This window comes from Heteronotia binoei, chromosome 4 (genome assembly GCF_032191835.1).
Source record: "Heteronotia binoei isolate CCM8104 ecotype False Entrance Well chromosome 4, APGP_CSIRO_Hbin_v1, whole genome shotgun sequence".
Lineage (NCBI taxonomy): Eukaryota > Metazoa > Chordata > Lepidosauria > Squamata > Gekkonidae > Heteronotia > Heteronotia binoei.
In genome coordinates this window covers 52,445,966-52,469,519 of record NC_083226.1, presented here as the reverse complement: position 1 = coordinate 52,469,519, position 23,554 = coordinate 52,445,966, and the positions used below count along the sequence as shown (strand labels likewise).

The 23,554-nt window shown below is 39.5% G+C and overlaps 1 protein-coding gene across 3 annotated transcripts in view; it reads right to left on the bottom strand.

The window, feature by feature from the left end:
* The window catches only part of FREM1 (FRAS1 related extracellular matrix 1), a 116,116-nt gene that overhangs the window by 41,743 nt on the left and 50,819 nt on the right, over positions 1–23,554 (bottom strand). For all 3 annotated transcript variants that reach the window (XM_060237269.1, XM_060237268.1, XM_060237270.1), the window contains exons 15-24: positions 22,932–23,025; positions 21,419–21,671; positions 18,793–18,981; positions 16,817–17,002; positions 16,093–16,289; positions 13,072–13,297; positions 10,774–10,918; positions 9,132–9,273; positions 8,327–8,522; positions 6,519–6,783 (exon numbers count right to left, since the gene is read on the bottom strand). In XM_060237269.1, coding sequence (XP_060093252.1) covers positions 6,519–6,783; positions 8,327–8,522; positions 9,132–9,273; positions 10,774–10,918; positions 13,072–13,297; positions 16,093–16,289; positions 16,817–17,002; positions 18,793–18,981; positions 21,419–21,671; positions 22,932–23,025 — 1,893 coding nt within the window. The remainder of the gene's footprint in view (positions 1–6,518; positions 6,784–8,326; positions 8,523–9,131; positions 9,274–10,773; positions 10,919–13,071; positions 13,298–16,092; positions 16,290–16,816; positions 17,003–18,792; positions 18,982–21,418; positions 21,672–22,931; positions 23,026–23,554) is intronic.

Here is a 23,554-nt window from a genome sequence, read left to right as displayed (position 1 = left end):
GTAAGCACATACAAGCTTGAGGTAAAATGAAATCATTTGCAAGTACCCAAAATGGTAACCTAGTGGCCTTTTAAAAACTGGATAATCTGATTTGGATTACAGAAACGGAAAGCAGAAAAACAGCAGATGGGGAAAGGATACTTAACCCTTTCCTTACCTTCTGTTTCTCTGGTCCAAACTGCCCCTTGATTGAAATGTTCACCATTTTGTTTTCTGTTCTCAATTATCTCTTCTCCAAGTAGATTCTCTAGTTTTAAAAACAAGTTATTGGTCTACCATTGAATCGATTGGTGCATAACCTGTAGCTTGGCCTTACCTATGGCTAAAATTGTTGATATTTCATGCCACATAAAATATAGGGTTGCCAAGTCCAATTAAAGAAAAATCTGGGGACTTTGGGGGCAGGAGACTTTGGGGGAGGAGCCAGGAACAAGGATGTGACAAGCATAATTGAACTCCAAGGGAGTTCTGGCCATCACATTTAAAGGGACAGCACGCCTTTTTAAATGCCTTTCTTCCATAGGAAATAATTAAGGATAGGGGCACCATTTTGGGGGGCTCATAGAATTGGACCCTCTGGTCCAATCGTTTTGAAACTTGGGGGGTATTTTGGGGAGAGGCACTAGATGCTATACTAAAAATCTGGTGCCTCTACCTCAAAAAATTAGCCCCCCAGAGCCCCCAATACCCACGGATCAATTCCCTATTATTCCCTATGGGAATCATTCTCCATAAGGAATAATAGAGTGCCTAGTAGACATTTCCCTCCCCCCCCCACTTTTTCTAAAGGGGGGGAGGGCCTCCATACCAGGGAATTCCCCCTCCCTGCCCCCTCCCTCTCTCTCACACACAAGTATTTACTTGGTCTTCTTCCAGCAGAACTTTGCTTACTGTGAAAACGAAAGCAAGGCTGCACAGGAAAAGAAAGGGAGGGGCCGTTCTCCATGGAAACTGTTACTGACCCTTTCCCATGAAGCCCTTCCTGTTTCCTGTGCAGCCTTAAAGGGGCACACATTTTAAAAACGGATCAGAAGCTCTACAACAACATTATGCCTACAGGTATGTTCTCTCCTCCCCCCGCCCCCTCCTGCTTCCAGATTTTTTGAGAGTGGGGGAGGAGGCTGCAAATTCGGGGGTCCCCCGCCAGGGCGGGGGGGGGGGGGTTGGGAAGCCTAATAAAATATCATCATATTGCTATTATAACCAATTCTTTTCAAGCCAATGAATACTGTATTTAATCATGTAATTTGTTGTTGGATGAATTGTCTATATTTTTATAAATGATTTGGAGTTTCAAGACAAAACCTGTAGGTTTCTATGTAAGTTTAGGTATAACTGGGAGAGCCAGTGTGGTTAAGGCCTTTGGATAGTACCCAGGTTAAAATCCCCACTCCTGTCATGGAAATTCACTTGATGACTTTGGACCAGGCAGAAACTCTCAGCCTTGGGACAGGCAGACACTCTCAGGGTTGTTGTGCAGACAAAATAGAGGAGGTGAGAATGATGTAAACTACTTTGGATCCCCATTGGAGAGGGAGGTGGGGCACAAATGATATAAATAAATGAAACTAGTGCTTTTTTCCAGAATAACAAACAGAAGCCATTAAGACCATTTGTGGCAGTGTTTGATAATATAATAATAATAATAATAATAATAATAATAATAATAATAATAATAATAATAATAATAATAATAATAATAATAATAATAATAATAAAAATTTATTTATACCCCACCCTCCCCGCCAAGGCAGGCTCAGGGCGGCTTATAGGACTGAGAATGTAGATGCCTGGTAACTTTTAAGAACCATCTGCAATATATAAATCCCCTGCTTTTCAAACCAGGCAGGTCCACAAAGTGGCTTATAGGACTAAGAACATTCATAAGTAATAATAAAAAAATAAAAGCAACAATAAAGCTCAAATTTATCTAGCAGAATCAATAACTCCTAGAAAACAGCTATCAAATAATTATCGACCATTAACCCCTAAGAAAAAACCTTCTGAAACAAAACTGAGCTTGACATCTGACATTTTTAAAGGAAGGAGAAAGCCAAACCATTTAGCATTCATGTTGCCACCACCACAAAGGTTCTGTCTTGTATAATAAAACACTGTGCCTCTGATAGTAAGTACAGAAGAGAGGCTGCATTAATGGCCAGATTGTGGTTCATACAGAATAAAGTAGTCTTTGAGCATTCTGGTTCCAGACCATTTAGTCTTTAAAGTTCAAAACTAAAGTATGGTTGATGGTCACACAATAAAACAATCTTGCTGAAGCTAAGTAGATCTGGATTCAATAACTGCCTGAAAGGGAGTTGTGCTTGGAATCATATATAAGCCGGCTTGAACTTAATGATGGAAGTAAGGTATGTTCTAAATGCCAAAAACAACACAAATGCATACATTGAAAGCTGGCACTTAGAATATGATCCAGAAACTATGAGTCAATGAAACTGCCTCAAACGTAAAATGATATGATCAAAGTATCTTATGTTTGTTATTTCAATTGCATTCACAAGTAGTTGTTCCCAAGTACTCTTGAAAGTAAACCTCATGTACAGAATGATACAATAATATAATTTGGAAGGCGCCAGGGTGTGAATGATCAGGTCCTTCATCTTCAGTAAATGTCACAACTGATGTATCTGCTATACAGTAAGTCTTTACTATGCCTATTTTATTGTTGTTTGAAGAGGATAAGGTGGGAGGGTAATGGAAGGCACATTGTATATCAGGGGCCATTATAAACTGATTCTAATGAATTCAACAAGGAGCTATTCAAGTTCTCCAGCTAAGGTTGTCTCCACTCTTGTTACCTGAGTTTTTTTCCACTGGGATGGAACCTTGGGTGTATTCTACTGAGCTTTGACCCTATTTCATTAAGATAAAATAGTCATTGTATGGATCGTGTGTCACAGGATGAATGATAGGTCACAGGATGAATGATACAGCTAAGACTCTTGAAGTCATAAAAGCTATGACTTAGTTTAGGTACCTTATTTTGATTAATGACATTCTGCGGTACAGTTTGTGACATTCAGGTCAAAAAAATTACTGCAATCCAGGCTACCATCCTAAATAATTCTCTCTTCCACTGATGATTAGGAGTTGACCAACTTCCATGCAGGCGTTATGCCATCAGACAGATGGAAATGAGAGCAGACAAGACAAACCCTTTATAGAAGTAAGGAATACATTGACTGAAAGGCAGTATTCCCCTTTGGGAACACTGCAGCAGCTGTCTTTACTGACCTAACACTTGTGCCAGTGGGATAATGGATGTTCTGTCATTAGTTTAGTTGTATCAGATCTTCAGCTGGAATAGCAGAAAGTTCAGGAATATGTAAAGACATTCTGAGGATTTTGAAAGATGAACAGTAATGAAGGGCAGGGCTGGGGTCAGGCTGCTTTGTTGCCTTAGGCAAAAATTAATTCTATCCATTCTTGTACCACCAAAGGGAAATTCGTATTTCCTACTAAAAGGTTTCTTAGTTGCAGCCCTTTTTATTTGTTCAACACAAGCAAACAAAAGAGACTTTTGTTCCATTCACTTGCATGAAGTGAATGGAAAGGTCTAATTTGGGGAGAAAGCTGGGGCAAATTATCATGTGTAATACAGACCATGCTTTTCCAAAGAGCCTGTGGGTAAAGATACCCCCTAGACCACTTTCCTTGTTCATCTGTTGCCATTGGAATTCTGGTTCCCCTGATAATAGCTTGTATTCCTAAGCATTTTAAGGCTGTCTGTAGTTAACAATGTAAATATATTATCATTGCTGAATGACAGACTGCAAAGCAGGAATCTGTCATTCAGCAATGATACCATATCCAAAGATCCAAAGACATCATGATACAAAACTCTAATAAGTAAAGAGATTTAGCAAACAGTTACACCAATGAGAATAGATGTTTGTGCCATAAATTTCAAAGGAAGGCTAATAATTTCCGTGAAAATGGTGTGCATAGCTAGGTTCTCCTAGACAACGAGGTTGTTTGTTTCAAGGAAATACCATGATCCTCTCCTCCAGCATTCTGTTTATTTCACACTTAGTCCTGCCCCATGTTTCCCCCAGGAATAGGAAGCAGCCAACATTCTCATCACTTTGATGAAATGTGTGCATGTGGGGGGGGGGGGGAGAGGGAATAACTCTCAAGCTTAGTTAAGAGAGCAAGTCACATGGTTTGATTTCACCATTACCAAGGTTTCCTTGCTTTCTTCAGTTCCATGGCGATGGAGCTGGCTACAGGACCTACCATCTGTCATGGCATTTAAAATATAAAAATGGAATCCAAGACAGAGCCAGCTCATTACAAAACTGAGCTGGCGTGTCAAAATGGAGGACATTAGCATGTTCTTTTAGCATCCTGCTGCCAGCATCTGATGTCAGATTGCTAATCACTTGAAGTCATCTGTCCAAAACAAGCACTGCCAAATCCTTCTTCCAGGCCAGCAGCAACAAACAATGCCTAGAGGTTTATGATGGAATAAAGTGTCTTAACGGACGGTAAAAATCTGATCATTTAAACCCCCTATTTAATTAAATGTCACCAGCCATTGATGTTTTATTTTTTAATAATCTGCCACAGTATTTATATCTCAATATATAACCAAATTCTTTGCCAAATCCTAGCAGTCAGGAACATCATTTACTGTGATTAAAACAGACACACATATCTTCCTTTCATTAAAATCATCTGTCAAAATGTGCCGAGCTAGGTTTATACCCTGGGCATTTTCATTTTCAGAATTCAACCAGTTTAACTAAAACGACACACACACACTCTTCTATTAGGTTAGTTAAGCAAATACCTTGGTATATATTCTGAATCTGGCTTTAACATTTTTTAAAATTCTGCTACTTCTGCAAAGCTTAAAATGGCTTACTTAATTGAAAACCAAGAAATTGTGGATGAAGGGTGCAAACTGATAAATCACTGTCAACAGGAACATATTTTGTTTTATTAATTTCTCTATATGCTTTTAAACCAACAAATGATTGAACTAAGTTCAAATTTAGAAATTTTGCATCTCACTAGAATATATCAAAGATTTCAAGCACCACAGCCAAATAATGTTAATTTCAGAGTAAACAGAGCATCTTAAATGAGTTTCCTGGCTCAAGATGCATAATGGTTTGCACAGTGTACAGTTTCTTGCACAGGAGCAATTTCTTGCACAGGGCCAAATTTTGATTAAAAGAGCACATTCAAAATATTTTACCCATTCAACATAGAATCACTCAATTAATATGTCCAACCCTATTCCTTGATAGCTATTAAAATACATGCGTTTGAAATGCCTCCTTCACTTCTGAACACACACTTCAACTTTCATTCTGATGTCGCATTGTTCAAAGGAAATGCTGCATTGCATTATAACTTGCTCTGTTATAATTACTTGAAAAACAGGAGCAGGTGTCAAGGTAGCTGTAAGAACTGAATCCTAAATGTATGTACTCTGGTTCATTCTAACAGCTCTCTAGATTAGCTGCCTTACAAACAAAATTACAAACATGATGGTGAATGAGTAACTTCAACTGAAGGTTCCACTCCGCTTTCCCTGATCAATTCTATTCTATTTATTCATTTCTGATATTTGTCCATCACAGTTCTTTTTCAAAAGAAACACCCATGGCTAACAATGCAAATTGTATAAAATACAGTGAGTTTGGGAGAGAATCCTTGGTTGAAAGGGCTGGAATGGATGCCTATGGCTCCTTCCAACTCAATGATTCTGAGACTGATTCAAGGCATGGTGTTGACTTTTAAAGTTCCATACCATTTCGACTAGGCTATCCCAAGGCCCATCTCCACCTCCTCTGTACACTGATATCTTTACTGGAAACCTTGCTTCATGTGAGGTGCAGCAAGTGGCAAATCATAGAACCTTTTGGATAGTGGCACTCTGTCACCCCACTGCCCCAGGAGCTACAATAGGATTCTTCTTTATTTTTGGACATCTGTCAAAAATGTTGTATTTTAAGTATGCATTGGGTCTGGATAATTGACTATTACCTTATTTTGGCACACCTCAAACTGTTTTACTTTTGCTATTCCTCTTTTTGTTGCAGTGTGATGGCTTGCTTTTTTATTGTGTATTGATATTTATTGATTATTTCACACTGCTGACTGTTAACTGCATTGAAAGACAGGGCATAAAAATTTAAACAAATGGCAGTGAACCAACATCTTTATCTTACATCAAACAAGGATATCTTTGTACTGATAGTAAGAATAAAGTTTTCCCATAAAAACAATGATGGTTGGCCCTAGGATTGCCAGCTTCAGGAGGTATGGGGGTTGGAGCTGATGAGGATGAGGTTTGGAGAGGGAAGGGACCTCAATGGGTTATAATGCCACAGTTTCTATTTCCACTATGGCTATTTCCCCCAGGTGAACTGATCTGTGTTGCCTGGAGATCAGTTGTAATCCTAGAAGATCTCCAGCCATCTAGCTGCCCAACCAATTTTGCTAATGAAATGCATTACATATGTAATAGATTATTCAGAACTTACTTGAAGGTATCTCTTGGAGCAGCTGCCTTGCTGTTATGGACATAGCAGACTGAATGGCTTGCCACATCCATTTGGCTGAAGCTTGTAATGGGAACTCCAGGATAACGAACATACTCAATCTGTCCATACTGTGGTGGAGATGTTATCACATAGAGGAGCTCCTCTGGTTTCTCAGTGCCATCAACTGCACGGAGGACATCAGTCATCAAGTGGCCTCTGTCACCCTTTAACACAGTCAGGGGTCTCATAAAAACTGCAATGTTTCCTACAGGATTCATGAAACATGAAGAAAATGTTAATTTGTTTAGGAAAAGGGCATAAGGACAAGGCAGAAGATGTCCCATATATGTGGTGCATACCAGTATAGCATGATCAAGCCTTTAATAATTTATACTGAATAGAAAGTTCTCCATCTCCCCAATTTGCAATGATTTTTATAGTATTCAATCCATGTGCATGTGTGAAGCTAGTAAAATCCTACTTAAACCTAGTTCACTCTTCTACTGGTCATGCACACTAGCACACTGATGAAGATTAGGAGAAGCTGGACAGCACTTCTGGTAAACCATCCTGTATCTTGTCTGCCAGGCTCAGTTTAGCTATGTTAAGTTATAGCAGCAAGATGGATATGCAAAACTCAGCAGAGGAAGTGCCCAAAAGATGTGAAAGCAGAAAAGATTCAGGACCCATCAAGCACAAAGCAAGTCTGCAAGAACCTGCAAAGGAACTCACTGGGTATGAAGTGGTCTGAAGTACATGTACTATTAGCAAAGAACCAGCTTCATTTGAGGAATAATACCCTCCCTTGGTCTTGGTGCATCACAGCACAGCATTATAAACTATGCATGCATACTTTTGTCACGGCTTTTGGATAGGTGGTTTGGGCACTGGGATGGATACATTTGGGAAGAGGCAGAGCCTGTGTGCTCACCTCCCAATTTTGGGGACCCCATAAGGGGTGTTGGGGTGGAGTCATTCAGTGATGTACCCAGCTTGGTGGTCATCAGCTGGGTCTTCTCCCCTAGTGGAAACTGAACCATACACTGGCATGCACTCATGTGGGATAACAAGACTTCCTGGTGTCATGACATAATAGAACTAATCAATTTAAACTAAAAGAAAATTAGAGCTGCAAAGGTCCAGCTTCACTAAAATGTATTAGGGTTTACTTCACTTTTCCTATGGTTACTTCACTTTTCCTATAGTCATAAATGAAATCCTGATTAAAAAGGAGCTTTGACTCTCAAAAGCTTGTAACTTGAACATTTTTAGACCTCTAAGGTGCTAGCTGGACTTGAATTTAGCTTTTCTACTGCCAATCAACATGGTTACTCTCTGAAACTATCCTTTTGTGAAGTAGTCTCTGACAGAATGTCTTGAGGTACATTCTGTTATATGGATCAATGTTAATCTTGGAGTTTCAGGGATAAGTAATAGATTTTATTCTCTGGTTCTCTAATGGAAGTTTCTTAGTTGGTAAACTCGGAGCTTCTCTTTGAGGCCCCAACGTCTGATTTCTCATTTTTGGTAGTTTTTGTGGTATGATCCTTCTCTTCTGAGGAAGATTTGTCCCAGCCAAGGGCTGTTCTAAAGTAAGACCTGATATGAGCTGATATGTTCTAAAGTAAGACCTGATATCAACCATATCATGATTGAACTTTTCACATCAGTTACTATCATGGAGATAATATCCAACAAACTGCTCATGCCGCCTTACTTTATCACCATGCTTGTGGTGGTGTAAATCAATGTTTAGAAAGAAACAATAAAAGAAATGTAGTTTGTGTGAGGATCAGAAATAAAATTACCCTTTTCTATGTCTTTAATAGTAATATAGAAAACTGTGGCCGGGGATCTGTTGTCTCCATCCCACAAATGAAACATAAAATTGTCTTGCTGTTTTGAGCCAATTGCTCCAGTGTGCACATATCTTAAAAAGTTCATGTCTATGTCTTCCTGGGTACATTTCATTCCATTTTGCAGGGTCACCCAGTCATGACCTACCTGGAAAGAAAAACAAATATTAAAAAAACTAATATTAAAATAAACAAAATAAATTATTTAATAAATAATATTAAAAAAACTAATATTAAAATAAACAACTAATGTTAAAATTATTAACCAGATTTTCTACAAATTATTCCTGCAGCAGGTGATCAGACTTCTATCTATTCATTCACATTTTGCTCTTCTTCCAGGGAGTTTAGGGTGGATGTCAACAAAATTGTTGATGTTGTTAAGGATGAGATTTGATAAGCTTTGGGTGTTAGCCATTGTAGTTTATGGTAACCATTTGGATCCAACAAAATGGAAGTATGATCCTTATTAGGCACATTGAATAAAAGGAAAACACAGTAGGATTCCTCCAGGATCAAGTATACTTTCTATGAACAACTTCCCCTGACAGAACCCTGCTGGCAGCAGTTTCTCTAATGAGAACGGGACATCCAACACTGGATTATTATTAGGACCAAAATGTAAATTATATTTTTCTTTGCAGTGCATTTCAAGCTATAAAATATATTTAGGAAAGAGAAGGATTAAACTCATTCCCATTCTAACACAGGAGAGCAATTTGGGTTTTGTTATTGTTGTTGAAATATAAAGACTGACCTTGAGCTGAAGACGTCCACTTTCTGGAACTCTTTCAAATAAATAGTAAATTTGTTCCCTAGGGGTGTCTTTATCTTCAGCCAACAGAACAGCACTAGAAATAATTTGGACTTCCCCCATGTTCACCTTTATTTCACCCTTCCTGAAACAAACAGACAAAAGACTCCACATGTATTGTTTTGTTTAAAAAGAGGGGGGAAATTAGACAGGAAGAAGAAATACTCAAAGAAAACATCACTTTTCACCTACAAGTTTCAAATGCAAGACTAGGTTATGGAAATGGAAATGAATAGCAAAGTCTGCAACAAGATGAACTCAAGTTTCCACACTATCAAGTGTAATATAATTAATTACCACAGTTCCTATATGCAGTTATAACAGGGGTCTAGATGATTTCAACACTGTTCTCCCATTTTTTACTTGCTATCATCCCACTTTTTCTAGGAGCTGGTTTCTTGTGTTTGTTTGCTTTTGTGCCAGAACAGAAACACAGCCAATTTGTGCTACCATTTCACAATATTCTCTGGATGACCTGTATTTTGAAGTATGCTGGAAAAACAGTTCCAATGATCAGCCTTCAAACCACTTGCTGTGGGACTGCTATTGTGCCATCTTGAATGGGAAACATTTTCTTTTCTACCATTAAATGATATTCCTGGTGTCATGACATAATAGAACTAATCAATTTAAACTAAAAGAAAATTATGGAGTGCTATATCCACTGACATTAGATATGCAATGCCAAAACTGCAACAATTTAGTTGTAGAAAATGGCCCTAGTCTGAAACCACCCAAAATCTCTTTCTTTTAACTGCAATAGGTTATTTAGGACAAAATGAATACACCTGTATATTTATAAATGCCGCCAAGTTGGCTAGGAGAGCCTACAAAATTACAAAGTCAGCTGTGTTTGCATTAAATTTTTTCCATTCTTGAATGCCCCTCGTTGTTTACAGTTTCTCCTGCTACAGCAGAAGTTCCACAATAGATATGATAAAGCCAATTCTTGGGAAGACTTATGGCACTTTCACACAGTGACTGTTTGCAAGTGGATTTTTACACATTCTTACACAGTAAAACTCCAGTTGCAAAGCACATTATTTAGAATGTGTGAATGCACCCAAAGTCAAGTGTCTGCTTGTTTCTTATCTCTATTTTCTCTTTCCATCACTGCCTCTTTCTTTCATTCTATCAGAGCCTTCTGCTCTGTACCTTCTACTGTCTGTTCTATAAGTCAGTTTGCTGCAGAATATAGGATTCTGAGATTCTTCCTTACAGCTAATAACACCGTACTGTGAGGTCAGGCTCCAAAGGAAGAATAACCACCAGAGGGTGTGCATAGATCATGATTGCTTTGAAATAATCTTTCAACAGAACTTGTATTTAAACATAACACTTGTGCACACAGCCCATTCATATCATGTATCTCTGATCATATTTATCTCCATTTCAGATCTGGCTACTTTTATCCCTCGTTCCGCATAGTGGAATGTCCTTCACTGCTTCTGTGGACAATGTTGGCATTAGCCTGTGGTTATTTACAGGAGATGAGCTTTATTAATTACTAATTTGCTGTTTTGATCACTGCTGAATCATTTTGTCAGGACACATGACCAATTTGGAACAGGAACATGTGGCTTACTTGCTCAGCATTGGTTTCTCGTCATTAACTGGAATGACCTCTACTGAAATGGTTTTTGACACTTTATGTTTCCCATCTGATAGCTGTATTGCAAAGGCATCAGCTAGGCTGTTGGAGTCATCATGCATATACATCAACCTCATTCCTGGGAGGTAGGGTGAAGGGATGATGATAGGAAAGAAGAAAGAGAGAGAGAAAAAAATATATAGCTTTTACATCATTCTCCTGTTTCCATCCATCCACCACTCCATACTCCTGCTCCAATATGTCTGTTGGTCACAGCCAGCTTGTTTCAAATTACATGGGACAGCTCTTGAACACCACAGCTGTTCATTAATCCATCAGAACACCATAGACTTCCAAACACTTTCCTAAGTATTCTGCTTTACTTCAAGATAAGAAACACTTTGACTCACTCTGTGTAATGCACTTTAAGTCCAAGTGAGAAAGGTGGACTAAATAATATTTTTAAAATATTTTTTTCTCATCTCACTAAAACTGAACATGAAGCTGCCTGATACCAAGTCATACCACTTGTCTATCAACATCAAAATTGTCTGTTCTGACTGGCAGCCACGCTCCAGGCAGAGGTCTTCTATATCACTTATTACTGGATCCTTCTTTTAAAACTGGAAATGGCAGAGACTGCACATGGGACCGTCAACATGCAGAGCAGATGCTTTGCTCCAGAGCTGTACCTCTTAGGGAAAAAAAATAAACCATTGGACTCAAATAGACAAAAGGTACTTTCTAGCCTCCATTAAGCTATTTAAAAGAATGTTGGGAGGAGCTGAAGTATGAGTTCTTCCTGCTTAGCCTGGGAGTTTTGTAACCTCCATTGAACTTTGGGTCAAACCATATTTGAGGTAGACAATCCATGTTCAGATCTTTAAACATGCAATTGAGTTGCAAAAAACAACTGTTGGGAGGGAAGCATGATATGGCTTTGGGCTGTGGTACTGGGTTTGATTTCCCTCCTCTTACACCTTTGTCAAGAGACTTAAGTTGACAGGCAAGGCAAAACAAACACAAAATGCTGGATAGCTGTCATGCAGGGTCATGATTGTCATGACCCCAAGATAAATAGCCAACATCAGTGTATTTAACTCAGGAATGTCAGACTGGGACAGGGAGTGGCAGCCTGAGCATGCTGCTGGCACTGGTTGGATAGTGGCATAATCCAATAAAAATTATGCCTTACCCTACCCCCTCCATTAACCTGAACCCCAACCCAACCTCTAATTCTACTTTGAACCATAACCCTGAACTTATCTTTATCCTAACCCAAACCCTAACCTGAATCTGAACCCAAAACTCAAACCCTAAACCTACCCCAAACCTGAACTCTAATCCTAAACCTAACCAGAACTCAAACACTAACCACAAATCCTACCCTTACCCCTACCCCTAAACCTAACCCAAGTTTGAAACTAACTGGAACCCTAACCCTAACATTGGTGGCTGTCATCTCCCCTAATGCCAATCTCCTGTTTTCACCCTCCTCTTCCTGACATATGAGCCCTGCCTCTTCCACCCACCATGCCTCTAGTTTCCTTGCTTGCTCTGCCTTTATGTCAAACTGCCAGCAAGTTGACCAATCAAATGTGTTACTAGTCAGGTAGCCTAACCAATCAGATAAATTGTTGGATATGTGACCATGTGATCTGCAGCACCACATAAGCACCCCCCCCCCATCTAGGGTTCCTTATGCGCATGAGACGGAATGTGGAGGTGAAACTCTCCCCCTCACAGTCTTCAAACCTTGAAGTTTCTAGACACCAATGATCATTCTTGTACCTGCATCTAACTCCCATCTCTTATCTGAAATTTAAAAATTATTAAATTCCCAGAAACTCTTTGAAACTGCAAAATTATTGTTTCCAGACAGATGTCTTCTATTATTTGACTAGGCCCAAACCTGAACCAACATTTCTGAAAAGCCAAGAAACTGCTAGGCAAAGCCAGTTGCTTAAAACCATTTGCCAGTACTGTTCCCCCCACCTCTGTACATGCTTAATGTAACTCAGTCACATTTCTGGGGATGTGAAAATGGATCCTCAGCATCATGCATAGCTTGACTCTTTGTGAGTCATATCTTGGCTAAGAGCAAGCTGTTAGGTGTGTTCAGAAGGACAGAACATTCTGGAGCCATTTCTATATGTAAAACAGATCTGATTTTCAATTTCAAGAAGTTATTTAAAGGCAGCCTCTAAAACAGTTAAATAAACAAGAGATTAACATTTCTTACTATCTCACTGTATCTAACAGAAGCAATTCAAAAGAAGGCAGAACAATTACCATTTTTTAGAGACTCCATGGAAAAACTATGCACAGGAAGTTCATGATGCTGGTGAATGTTAACTGCATGTTTGTAATGGATGATGTTATTGCCATATAATCCATTAACAAGGAACCCATATTGAGGCTGCTGGAGAACAGTAAACATCAGAGAATCCTGAGGTATATCCAAATCAGCCACATTGATAATAGATGGATCCAGTTCTTTCATCTGGCCTTCTTGCACCTTAATAGTGAATGTTAAAAAGGAAAACAATCATAGTTCTTCTGCGCGCACATATAAGATGATGGTAAGGTTATGGTTTGACTGTTGAAGTAAGACTGGGATATCAAGGTTAAAATCCCCACTCTGTAATAAACCTTATAAGAGATCTTAAATAAATCACTTTCTCCATCTGTCCTGCCTTACATGATCATTATGAAGACAATATGGGGAGGGAGAATCCATGTATGCTACTCTGTGCTCCTTGGAGAAACACTGGGATAAAAATCATGACTGTGGACACCATTATAATTTGTCACCACAACTCATCACATTAATCAGGGCTTTTTTTGAGCAGGATCACACAAGAATTCAGTTCCAGTTGGCTTGGTGTCAGAGGGTATAGCCTAATATGAAGATGAGTTCCGGCTGGGATTTGTCTTCAAAAAACCCCCATGTGAAACAATGGTGATGTCAGGGGGTGTGGCCTAATATGAATATGAGTCCCTGCTGAGATTTTTCTACAAAAAAAGCCCTGACATTAATACTCTCTTCTTAAAAAAATTGCAGCCAATTCAGTGAATGAACAAAAGGCAAACTTGCTCCATACTGTTGTTCTGCAAAGCTTAGCAATCAATCAAAACCTTTGTGCCCTGGCTGTGTATTGCAGTCTGTGACTAATAAACCCCTTACAGTAGTAGTGCTCACCACTAACTTCACCCATGTAAGTTCCTCACAATTGCCCTGCTCCCTGGTTCATTAACTATTAAGAAAACATACAAACAATATAAGTCAAATATAAAGTATAAGATAGCTATCTGGAAAAGAAGAGGGAAATTTTGTAAAGAAGTCCATCATGTCTTCAAAAACAAATGCCTCTGTGTGTGTGTATTGGCCCTCAAAAAAAAAAAGAGCACCTCAGAAAAAAATTATAGAGACAGAACGGGGGAGGGGGGACAAATAAATGAGGGAAAGGGCAGGCAGAAGGCAAAGGGGGGGGAATGAACAAGAAATGTTGAATAAGAAAATATAACAAATGATTGCTTCAGGATTCAGGCCTGGCCTAGACATACAGCGAAATGAGGTGAGAGAATGGGCTACAGCAAGACTGCAAGTGAGACATCATATTGTTTAGTGTTTTCCTGTATTAATAATATTTAATTTAATAATTAAATTGTATTGTTCAGTGTTCTCCTAAATTAATAAGGTCCTGCCATCATGTTATCTGGAAATAGTTAACGAAGTGACATGTTGCCTGAAATGGTATAATCCGTTTTGCCACTTCGGAATTCTACCATCTTATTCTGTTGTATGGACAGACCAGCGTGCAGATGGGCTTGCACAGATGTAGAAAGGTGAAATAATATAAAGGAAGGCAAGGTAGAAGGATATAGGGTTTTCTGGCTAATAGCCTTGAGAATTTGCCTCCTATTTTTTAAAATCAGCCACACAACCACAAAGTTGAACACACATGATTTGCAGCACTCTTTCCTAAGTCCTTGTCAATCTTTCTTCTCTACCAGAAGGCTTCTCAATTTGCCTTCACAACACATTGGACACAGAGTGAAAAATGAAGAAGTTAAAGAAGAAGAAGAGGAGGAGATTGAATTTATACCCTACCCTTCACTACCCAAAGGAGTCTCATAATGGCTTTCTATCTTCTTTCCCTTCCTCTCCCCACAACAGACATCCTGTGAAGTAGATGGAGCTGAGAGAACTCTAAGAGAAACTGCTCATGAGAAGAACATGTGAGAACTTGTGACTAACTCAAGGTCACATCAGCAGGGGCATGTGAAGGAGTGGGGAATCAAACTGGCTCCAAATGGTAATGGAGCAGGTCAAGAACAACCTTGGCTGGTATATCCTTCACATCTGCATTAATAATATAGAAAATTCAAAACAAGCAAATTCCATGGATTCTGATGGCAGCTCTAGTTGGGCAAGAGATGAGTGTAGATCAGGAAGGAAACAAGATCAGGAAGTGGAAAGAGAAGCCAAGGGATCGTTTGAAACTAACATGAATATTGTATAAATAGGGACAAGCAGTAGAAGCACTACACAAGATGGAGCACGCTGAATGTTGCTCCAGAAAGGCAAATAGAAGCTCCACAGGGCTGTTTCAGGTTGGGAAAATGACACGAGGGTAAAAGGCTAACCTCTCTCCAAATCATGGTTCCACTACAAACTGGATACCCACATGCTTGCTATTCAAAAGGAAAATAGCCAGTGAAATTCAATCACAGTACTTCATGTTGCATTGCATGTAATTTGGCCTAAAAACAAAATAGAGAACAGAGGTAGAAGGGGAATTTGGAAAATCTGGAGGTTAAGAATTACAATTGTAGAAGCAGGGTGTGTGTGTGGGGGGGGAGGGGATTGTGGATTGTACTAAAGTAAGACTTATTGTGGAGACACACAATGAACAAATTTGGGGGAGACTTGACTGAACACACGCACATACAACTGACAAATACTAGAGCAACTTTTGGAAGTAAAAATAGAAAAACAAAGATCATTTGAACATACCAGACTGCTTTATGCTGAGCCAGAACATTGATTCATCTAATTCAGTCTTGCCTAGTCTTACTGACAACAGCTTTCCAAAGTCACAGGAAAAAAAAGTTCTATTCCAGCATCTTTTATCTGAGATCCTTTAGCTGGAGATGATAGAGAGAAAACCTAGGGACTCCTGCATGTCAAACTTGTTGTCGACTGCTGAGCCACATGATCTTCCCTTTCAAGACAAGTATCTTCTTTCTCACACATCATCAAGCAAAGGAAACGGGCCAATACTTCGGATATTGAATTTCCATCCTTACCGTAATATTCCTGGCTATGAATTCTGGGACTTCATCATTTGTAGGGTTGATTAAGACATAAAATGGTATCTCCATTGAGCGATGTTTCCCATCAGTGGCATAAAGCATAAATTGGTCTTTGGTTGGTTCTATTCTCCTGTGCCTTGCCTGGACATAGTTTATGTGGAGGGCCTTCACATTTTTCAGCTGAAATGAGACTAAACATTTGAAAGAAATGACAAATTAACAAAAACAAATATTCAACACTATTCCTTCCCCATTCATTCCACCAAACCTCTTAGTCCTTTCTTGGGCAATCCCTCATCTTTATCATTCTAACCCTTCTGAATTTAGAAAGGGAAACTCTGTTTAGGACAGCTCCAAATACTTCCAGGAAGAAAGATACTGATTAACCAGCTACAAAATCCCTTCATCATCTACAGTCTTTCTGTTCCAGTCCAAATGTTTCACAACTGGTTCCTTAGGTTACCAGTTACCTCGATCTCAGCTAAGGGCTGGAGCAGTCTTTAGTTCAGTTGTTTCTTAGGAACAACCAACCAAATGTTCCTGGATACATGATAGGGGAGATAAGTTGGGACTGATGTAAGTTCTTACAAAAGTTTCTGAGTTAGAGTTTCTACTATGTTAGGCATGCTTACCTAGAGGTTAAGACAAATGGAGGGAAAGAAAAGGTGGCACTGGTCCAGGATGTAAAGACATTGTGCTGTTCACAGTCTACACATACCTATACTTATTCCCACGTTGCTTTTCTCAAAACCTGGGGATGGTAGTATATTTTCAATATACCCAAACTGGGGAGGAGAAACTAAAACAAACTGTAAGTCATCTGCGTTGGTGTCAGAATCAGTGGCATACAAATGGTTAACTGTAATGGCAGCTGAGGAGCCCTCATTCACAACAAACACAGCACCTGCATACAAACAATACAATGATGAGTACTGTTACTCATGCAGCTCAACTTGCTAACAGATTTCAAGCTAACGAAATTCAGCTATACCTGATGGCAGAAGCCATTGTTCAAACACTTGGGACAGATGTTTTCCCGGTCATTCCAATGACTCTTCCTTCTCACCAAGTGAATGAGGAGAAAACACTTGGAAAACAATTTCACTGATAAGCTATTAAATGTGGTTTATGTGTTGCTCAAGATCAGTTGTTACCTCTGTTTGTCACAGCATTAATTGCCTGAGAGCTATTACGAATTGCTCATAATGAGCCATTTTTCATGCATCAGTGCTTAATTTCCCTGCTGGGAAAATACTTCATTTCCAGAACATTGCTTGGGTGATAGACTGCAAATCACAAAAGTTACTCATACATACATTGTTGAAAAGTGGCAAACACCCACACACAATACTTGCAAATAGCTTTGCTATCAGTGATACCAGTCAGTTATGAAGAAACATTTATTGCTTCTTTATAAAGCTGATCTGAAGCCTAGTCAAGGCAGTCCAAGAATTTAATTTCTCAATTCATTAGCTGAGATTTTTTTAATCCCTGGAAATTCAGTTATGTCCTACCTTCAAAACTATTTAAGATAAACAGTTATGCACAAGTTGGCACCATTATGGATTAAAAATTTCAAATATTGTTTGGTTCCCTATTATTCTAAAAACCCTGCTTTTAAATTTATAATATAGTAGATATAGAGAGTAAATCATCTTCTGTTCCTAGTTCAATATTGACTTGCCTATGAACATAATGAAACATAATAAAAGTAGTATACAAAATAATAAACACAACAATAAAAATCGCATTCACAATTCAGATTTTTAGAGCTTTAGTTTGCCTTTGCAACTAGTTAAGCTTCCATATGGGTCTCTAAACCTACAAGCCACAGAGCTGGAGCAAACATAACAGCATTTCCATGGGCAGAAGTCCTTGTGCCTGTAGAAATGCTAAACTGAATCCAACCCTCATACATGGCAACAGTGTGTGGGAGGCCACAACACTCTGGTAAAACCCGGAGAAAGGAATCATATAAGTACAGCAAATTATTTAGTCCCATTCCTTGTGAAAAGGGTCCTCATGGGAGTGGGCCCTCAGGCAGTGGTTGCATGAAAAGAGGCCATGCCACTCATTCATATAGTAACTCCATCTAGATTTTACTAAATTGGTGTAAGGCCAGACCAATATAAGACCACACTATTGTAGTTATACAACCAGAGTACAATGCTAGTGTATAGAGTGGATCCCTGAAGAGATCAGCATATATGGCAGTGGTTGCTATGATTACTTTATCACCTATCTGTTTTGCAGCTTTACTGCACTACCACTTTGAACTTTGCCAGTTTTACACACAGACTGATTTTGCACTAGGGCTTGTTTCGAGTAGAGAACCCTTTTGGCCTCGAGGCTTCTCTCCACTTTTGCATAAGCTGCTGCGGAGCTGCTAGTTGGCACGCCACTTTTCCGCAGCAAGCAGAAACCGCTTGCCAGAGGATCTTGCTTGCTGCAGAAGAGTGGCATGCCAACTCGCAGCTCCAGGGCAACTTGTGCGAAAACGGAGAGAAGCCCCGGGAGCAAAAGGGCTCGCCACCCAGAACAAACTTAGTGCAAAATCAGTCACAGTAACTGTAAGCTAGGTTGTGAGTTTGTAATAAAGCAACCACATCGCTATTTTACCACTTGCTGAACTTAGATCTGCACAATCTATATTCTCAACATGACAACTGAACATCTGTAACTTATTTTTGTTACCAGTAGCAATGGATGGTGGCTGGTTATCCACTGGAAATATCGTGATGTTAATGTCAAATAATGGGAAGGATTTATGCAGTGGCACAGGAGGTCCATCATAGCAGCAAACATTTACATCTTGTCCAGTTTCACCATCAGAGACAATGAAGGTAAGGATATCAAATAAAGGAGTCAAGCCAATCTCTCCATCTGGGGAAAAAAACTCAAGATAAACCACAAAGTTTTACAATAAGGGATAATAAACTCCTCTAAGATTTCTTCAAATAGGAAGATGCCAAAATATTTTGAACAATCATCATGAGATCATAAGAAAGAAGTTTAATATCTATAATAGTTCCACGATAGTAGATTATTGTTGGTGGAAAGTGTCATCAGGTTGCAGCCAATTTAAGAAGGATATAGACAAGCTGGAACATGTTCAGAGGACGGCAACAAAGATGGTGAGGGATCTGGAGGCCAAGTCCTATGAGGAAAGGTTGAAGGAGTTGTGCATGTTTAGCCTAGAGAGGAGACAACTGATAGGTGATATGATCACCATCTTCAAGAACTTGAAGGGCTGTCATATAGAGGATGGTACAAAATTGTTTTCTGTCAAATCAGAAGGTTGGACCAGAACCAATAGGTAGAAATTAAATCAAAATTATTTCCAGCTAAACATTAAGGAGAACTCCCTGACAGTTTAAGTAGTTCCTTAATCGAACAGGCTTCCTTTGGAGGTGGTGGGCTCTTTCCTTTGAGGTTTTTAAACAGAGGCTAGATAGCCATTTGATGGCAATGTTGATTCTGTGAATTAGGCAGATCATGGGAAGGAGGATGGCCAGGGGTGCATCAGTGCTTAGTTCTTGTGGCCCTTTCTTACATACCCAGGAAAATGCTGCTCACCACTTTGGGATCAGTCAGCAATTTTTCTACAGGCCAGTTTGACCAAGGATCCTGGAGGTTTTTGCCATCTTCTGGACATGGAGTACTGAGGATGTACATGTGTGGGGGAGGTATTTGAATTTCCTGCATTGTGCAGGGAGTTGAACCAGATGACTCTGGAGATCCCTTTCAACTCTATGATTCTATGAATCTAATGTATGGCAACCCCATATGCTTTTCATGGAAAGAGATAAAAAGAAGCAGTTTTGCCTACTGCCTGCCTCTGCATAGCAACCCTGGACTTCCTTGGTGGTCTCCCATCAAAATATCAACCAGGACCAAACCTGCTTAGCCTTCAAAATCTGATGCGATCAGGCTATCCAAGTCAGAAAAGGTTAGAAAGAGTTAATGCAAGAATGTCAACATGACCATACACATGCCTTTTTTGTGTCAGGCAAATAGGATCAAACGCAAAGAAAATTCAAGGTTGGAGTCTAGTAGTACCTTTAAGACCAAACAGAGGAACTATTAATCCTAATAATGGCAAGATCACTATTCTCCCCAAGAACCATTTTAAAAATCAATAAGCATAATCCAGCCAAACATAAGGACTTCAAAGTCTCACTGATTTAAGTGGCATCATAAAGCCCATACTTAACATGTAACCCTAAAGAGAAAATACATTTCTAAGCCTATTAAAAGCAATGAGGTTAGAAGGGGGTTCCTGTATTTGGGGACTGTGTTGTACACCTCTCCTATTGAAATAAATGGAAAGTATTTGCATATTCCTGTTAGTTACCAGAAAACTAGAAGAATTAAGAGTTGTGACCTTCCTTGTGAATCTGAATTTGCCCTAAACTTAACTGAGTCTATCGCTACAGGCAGGTCTTGAATTCAACAGGAGCTGAACCTTTCTGATGGTTCCCCCTCTTCCTCTCCACCCACCTTGTCCATTGAATAGTAGGTGCAGCTGCATAACAATCCCTGGATGAGTTATGCTAATGAGCTCCACCACCTATTTTTCTACAAAACGATCCCTGGCTACGGGTCAGATTGTGCAGTGCACAATTGTGATTCCCTAGGGTTTGCACATTTTCAAAATAAATTGTGATCTGGAGTTGATTGAATTCAGTCTAAATAATGCTGGTTTAAAGGTGCCCCAATGAATATGATCCATCCTTTTGAAGTATGTGCTTACTTGTAGGAGGAGGAGGAAATTGGAGTTATACCCTGCCCTTCACATGGAGTCTCAGACTGGCTTACAATCTCCTTCCTTTCCTGTCCCCACAACAGACACTCTGTGAGGTAGGTGGGACCGAGAGAGCTCTAAGAGAACTGCTCTTGAGAGAACAGCTCAAGGTCTCCCAGCAGCTGCATGTGGAGTGGAGAATCAAGCTCAGTTCTCCCAGATCAGAGTCCACACTCTTAACCATTACACCAAACTGGCTCTGACAAGGAATGCTGACACAGATAAATGTCCTTGGCGTGGAGGAGTAGCCATCAACAGTTAACATGGCATACAGATGTTGGATGGGAAAGGTACACAAAGCTATTTCCACATTTATGAGAAATTATATAGTGGATGACGTCAGGATGGAGATAGTACACCATCTAAAGGCCTTTTTAACATAATGTAACTACTGTCCTTGGTCAAACCTTATGTCTCTAAGCAGTTATAATGAAATTATGATCAGTAGCAGCATAAAAGTGTAGAATTGCATAGAAGTGTGGAATTGCATAAATATGATCTGGACATTAGTCTCACTAGTATGTTCGTATGCCACTGCTCCAGAAATAACATCTGCTTGGTGAAAACGATCCACTGCAAGTCCATTTTTCTTCACAACTCCATATTTAGGATGTCGAGCAAGTATAAACATCAGTTGCATGTCATCACTATCTACATCAGTCGCATGAAGATATTCTGAGGTGACAAACACTGCCCCGCCCTCAGAACACTGCATGAAAGGAATGAGGTCTGCATTCATGACTGGAGGTTCATCATTTACAGGCATAACCTGGAAAATATGCATAAAGGGTATATTATAACCACATTCAACTGAACCAAAGAGTAAATTGCAATGGAGCTGGGTCAATTTAAGAGTAGAAAAGTAGAATATCAATACATAACATTCATTATTTTATTTACTTTTATTTATTTATTTATTTCATTTATATCCCATTTCTCTTCCCAGTGGAGACCCAAAGTAGCTTATTTTGGTCTCCTCTCCTCCATTTTATCCACACAACAACCCTGTGAAGTACATCTTGATGAGAATGTATAACTAGCTCAAGGTTATCCATCAATCTACCATGGCAGCGTAGGGATTTGAACTTGGATTTCCTAGATCCTAGTCCAACTGTCTATAATTATTACATCAAGCTGGCTCTCATTTACACTTTATAAGGGCTTCAGTCAATCCTGCCTCTCTAATTAGTATTATTTGTATGCTGCCCTTTGGGAAGGATTGATTTTGAACAATATGTGGAAGGGATGTTAGCAACCATCTTCTCACTCACAGTTTCTGCATTGAAAAGCCCATTGGAGGTTCAAAATGCAGGTTAACACATTTGGGTCATATATAGAACCAGTCTTTTTACTCATTCTCACTCGTTTTCTATGCTTACCACAAGCCTGTCCCACATGGTTTTTTGCCCCAAACACAGCCTTTTTGAATGGTCAAAGGGGACATCTGTTCCTTTTTCACTATTGAAAAAGCCGCTTGGATCTGATTCATGTGCAGGGAACTTGCAAGCTTTAAAGATTTTGAACAGAAAAACTAGGCAGGATTAGTGCTCTTCCCAGGAAGACAGCAGAAATCAGTTCTAGTGATCCTCCCTAACCCATTGCCTGAGAGAGCTGCCCCCCGCCATTGCCCATGAATCCCACAAAACTGGGGGGTGGGGTGGGGAGCAGAGAAAGAAACAGGCCTGGGAGCTTTAAAAAACTGACCTTGAATATTCCCAAGTATTTCAGGAATTTTTCAAGACTGGTTACTACCATTCCTGAATACCCAAATACTGCTCTGGATACCCAGATATAAGATAAAACGCACACCCGGTACAAAAGAGAAACCATGGAGAGAAAATGGATTATCTTGTGCAGTCTGGAATTGTGACTTGAACTATAATATTACTGATATCATGAGCACCATGGGAAAGATATGCCTGGAGTGAAAGCAGCCAATATCAATTAAACAACAGAGTCCAAGTTTTGAAAGCACTGCAAACTATTAATTTTCTAGATGGACACCTGATCTGATGGGGCTTGCACTGACCTTAACATAAAGGACAAACTCAAAGACATTGACACTGTCTGTAGCTGCAAGCAGAATATCATCCTGTGGAATCTCAGAGCCATTGTGACGATATCTGTGGAAATAAAGTTGTGAATATCTACATTACTACTACTGGAAATGATCAGGGCCAGTCCTTGACTGTCTGGCACCCTAGGGAAGGCGAAGTTCTGGCACCACCCCCCTGCACCACCATCACTGAGTCATATGAGGGGGTACCCAGTTTGGTGCCCCCAGTTGTTTGCACACTGATGTGTTGCTCCATTTGCAGATGCTCTATATTTGATAGTATTCACATGATTTTGTCTTCTGTTCAATCTGATTTGTGTTGTCTTCCACTTTGCTGTCAACTTTCTTGAGCCTGGCTTAGTTTAGTGTGATCTTTTTGGAAAGATTGCAGTCAAAGCACTTTCAAATGTCATGTGGATGATAAGATGTACATTTTTTTCATGTCCCACTCACATTGGCACCATTTCTCTTAGTCTCTGTAGCCACCATTCCCCCCCACACACACACACTGGCAGGCTTTTTCATGCTTTTTTAAAAAGTGAAAGTGCTATCAGTCTAGTACTATGATCTAGTAGTTCTCATCTTTTAAAAAAGCA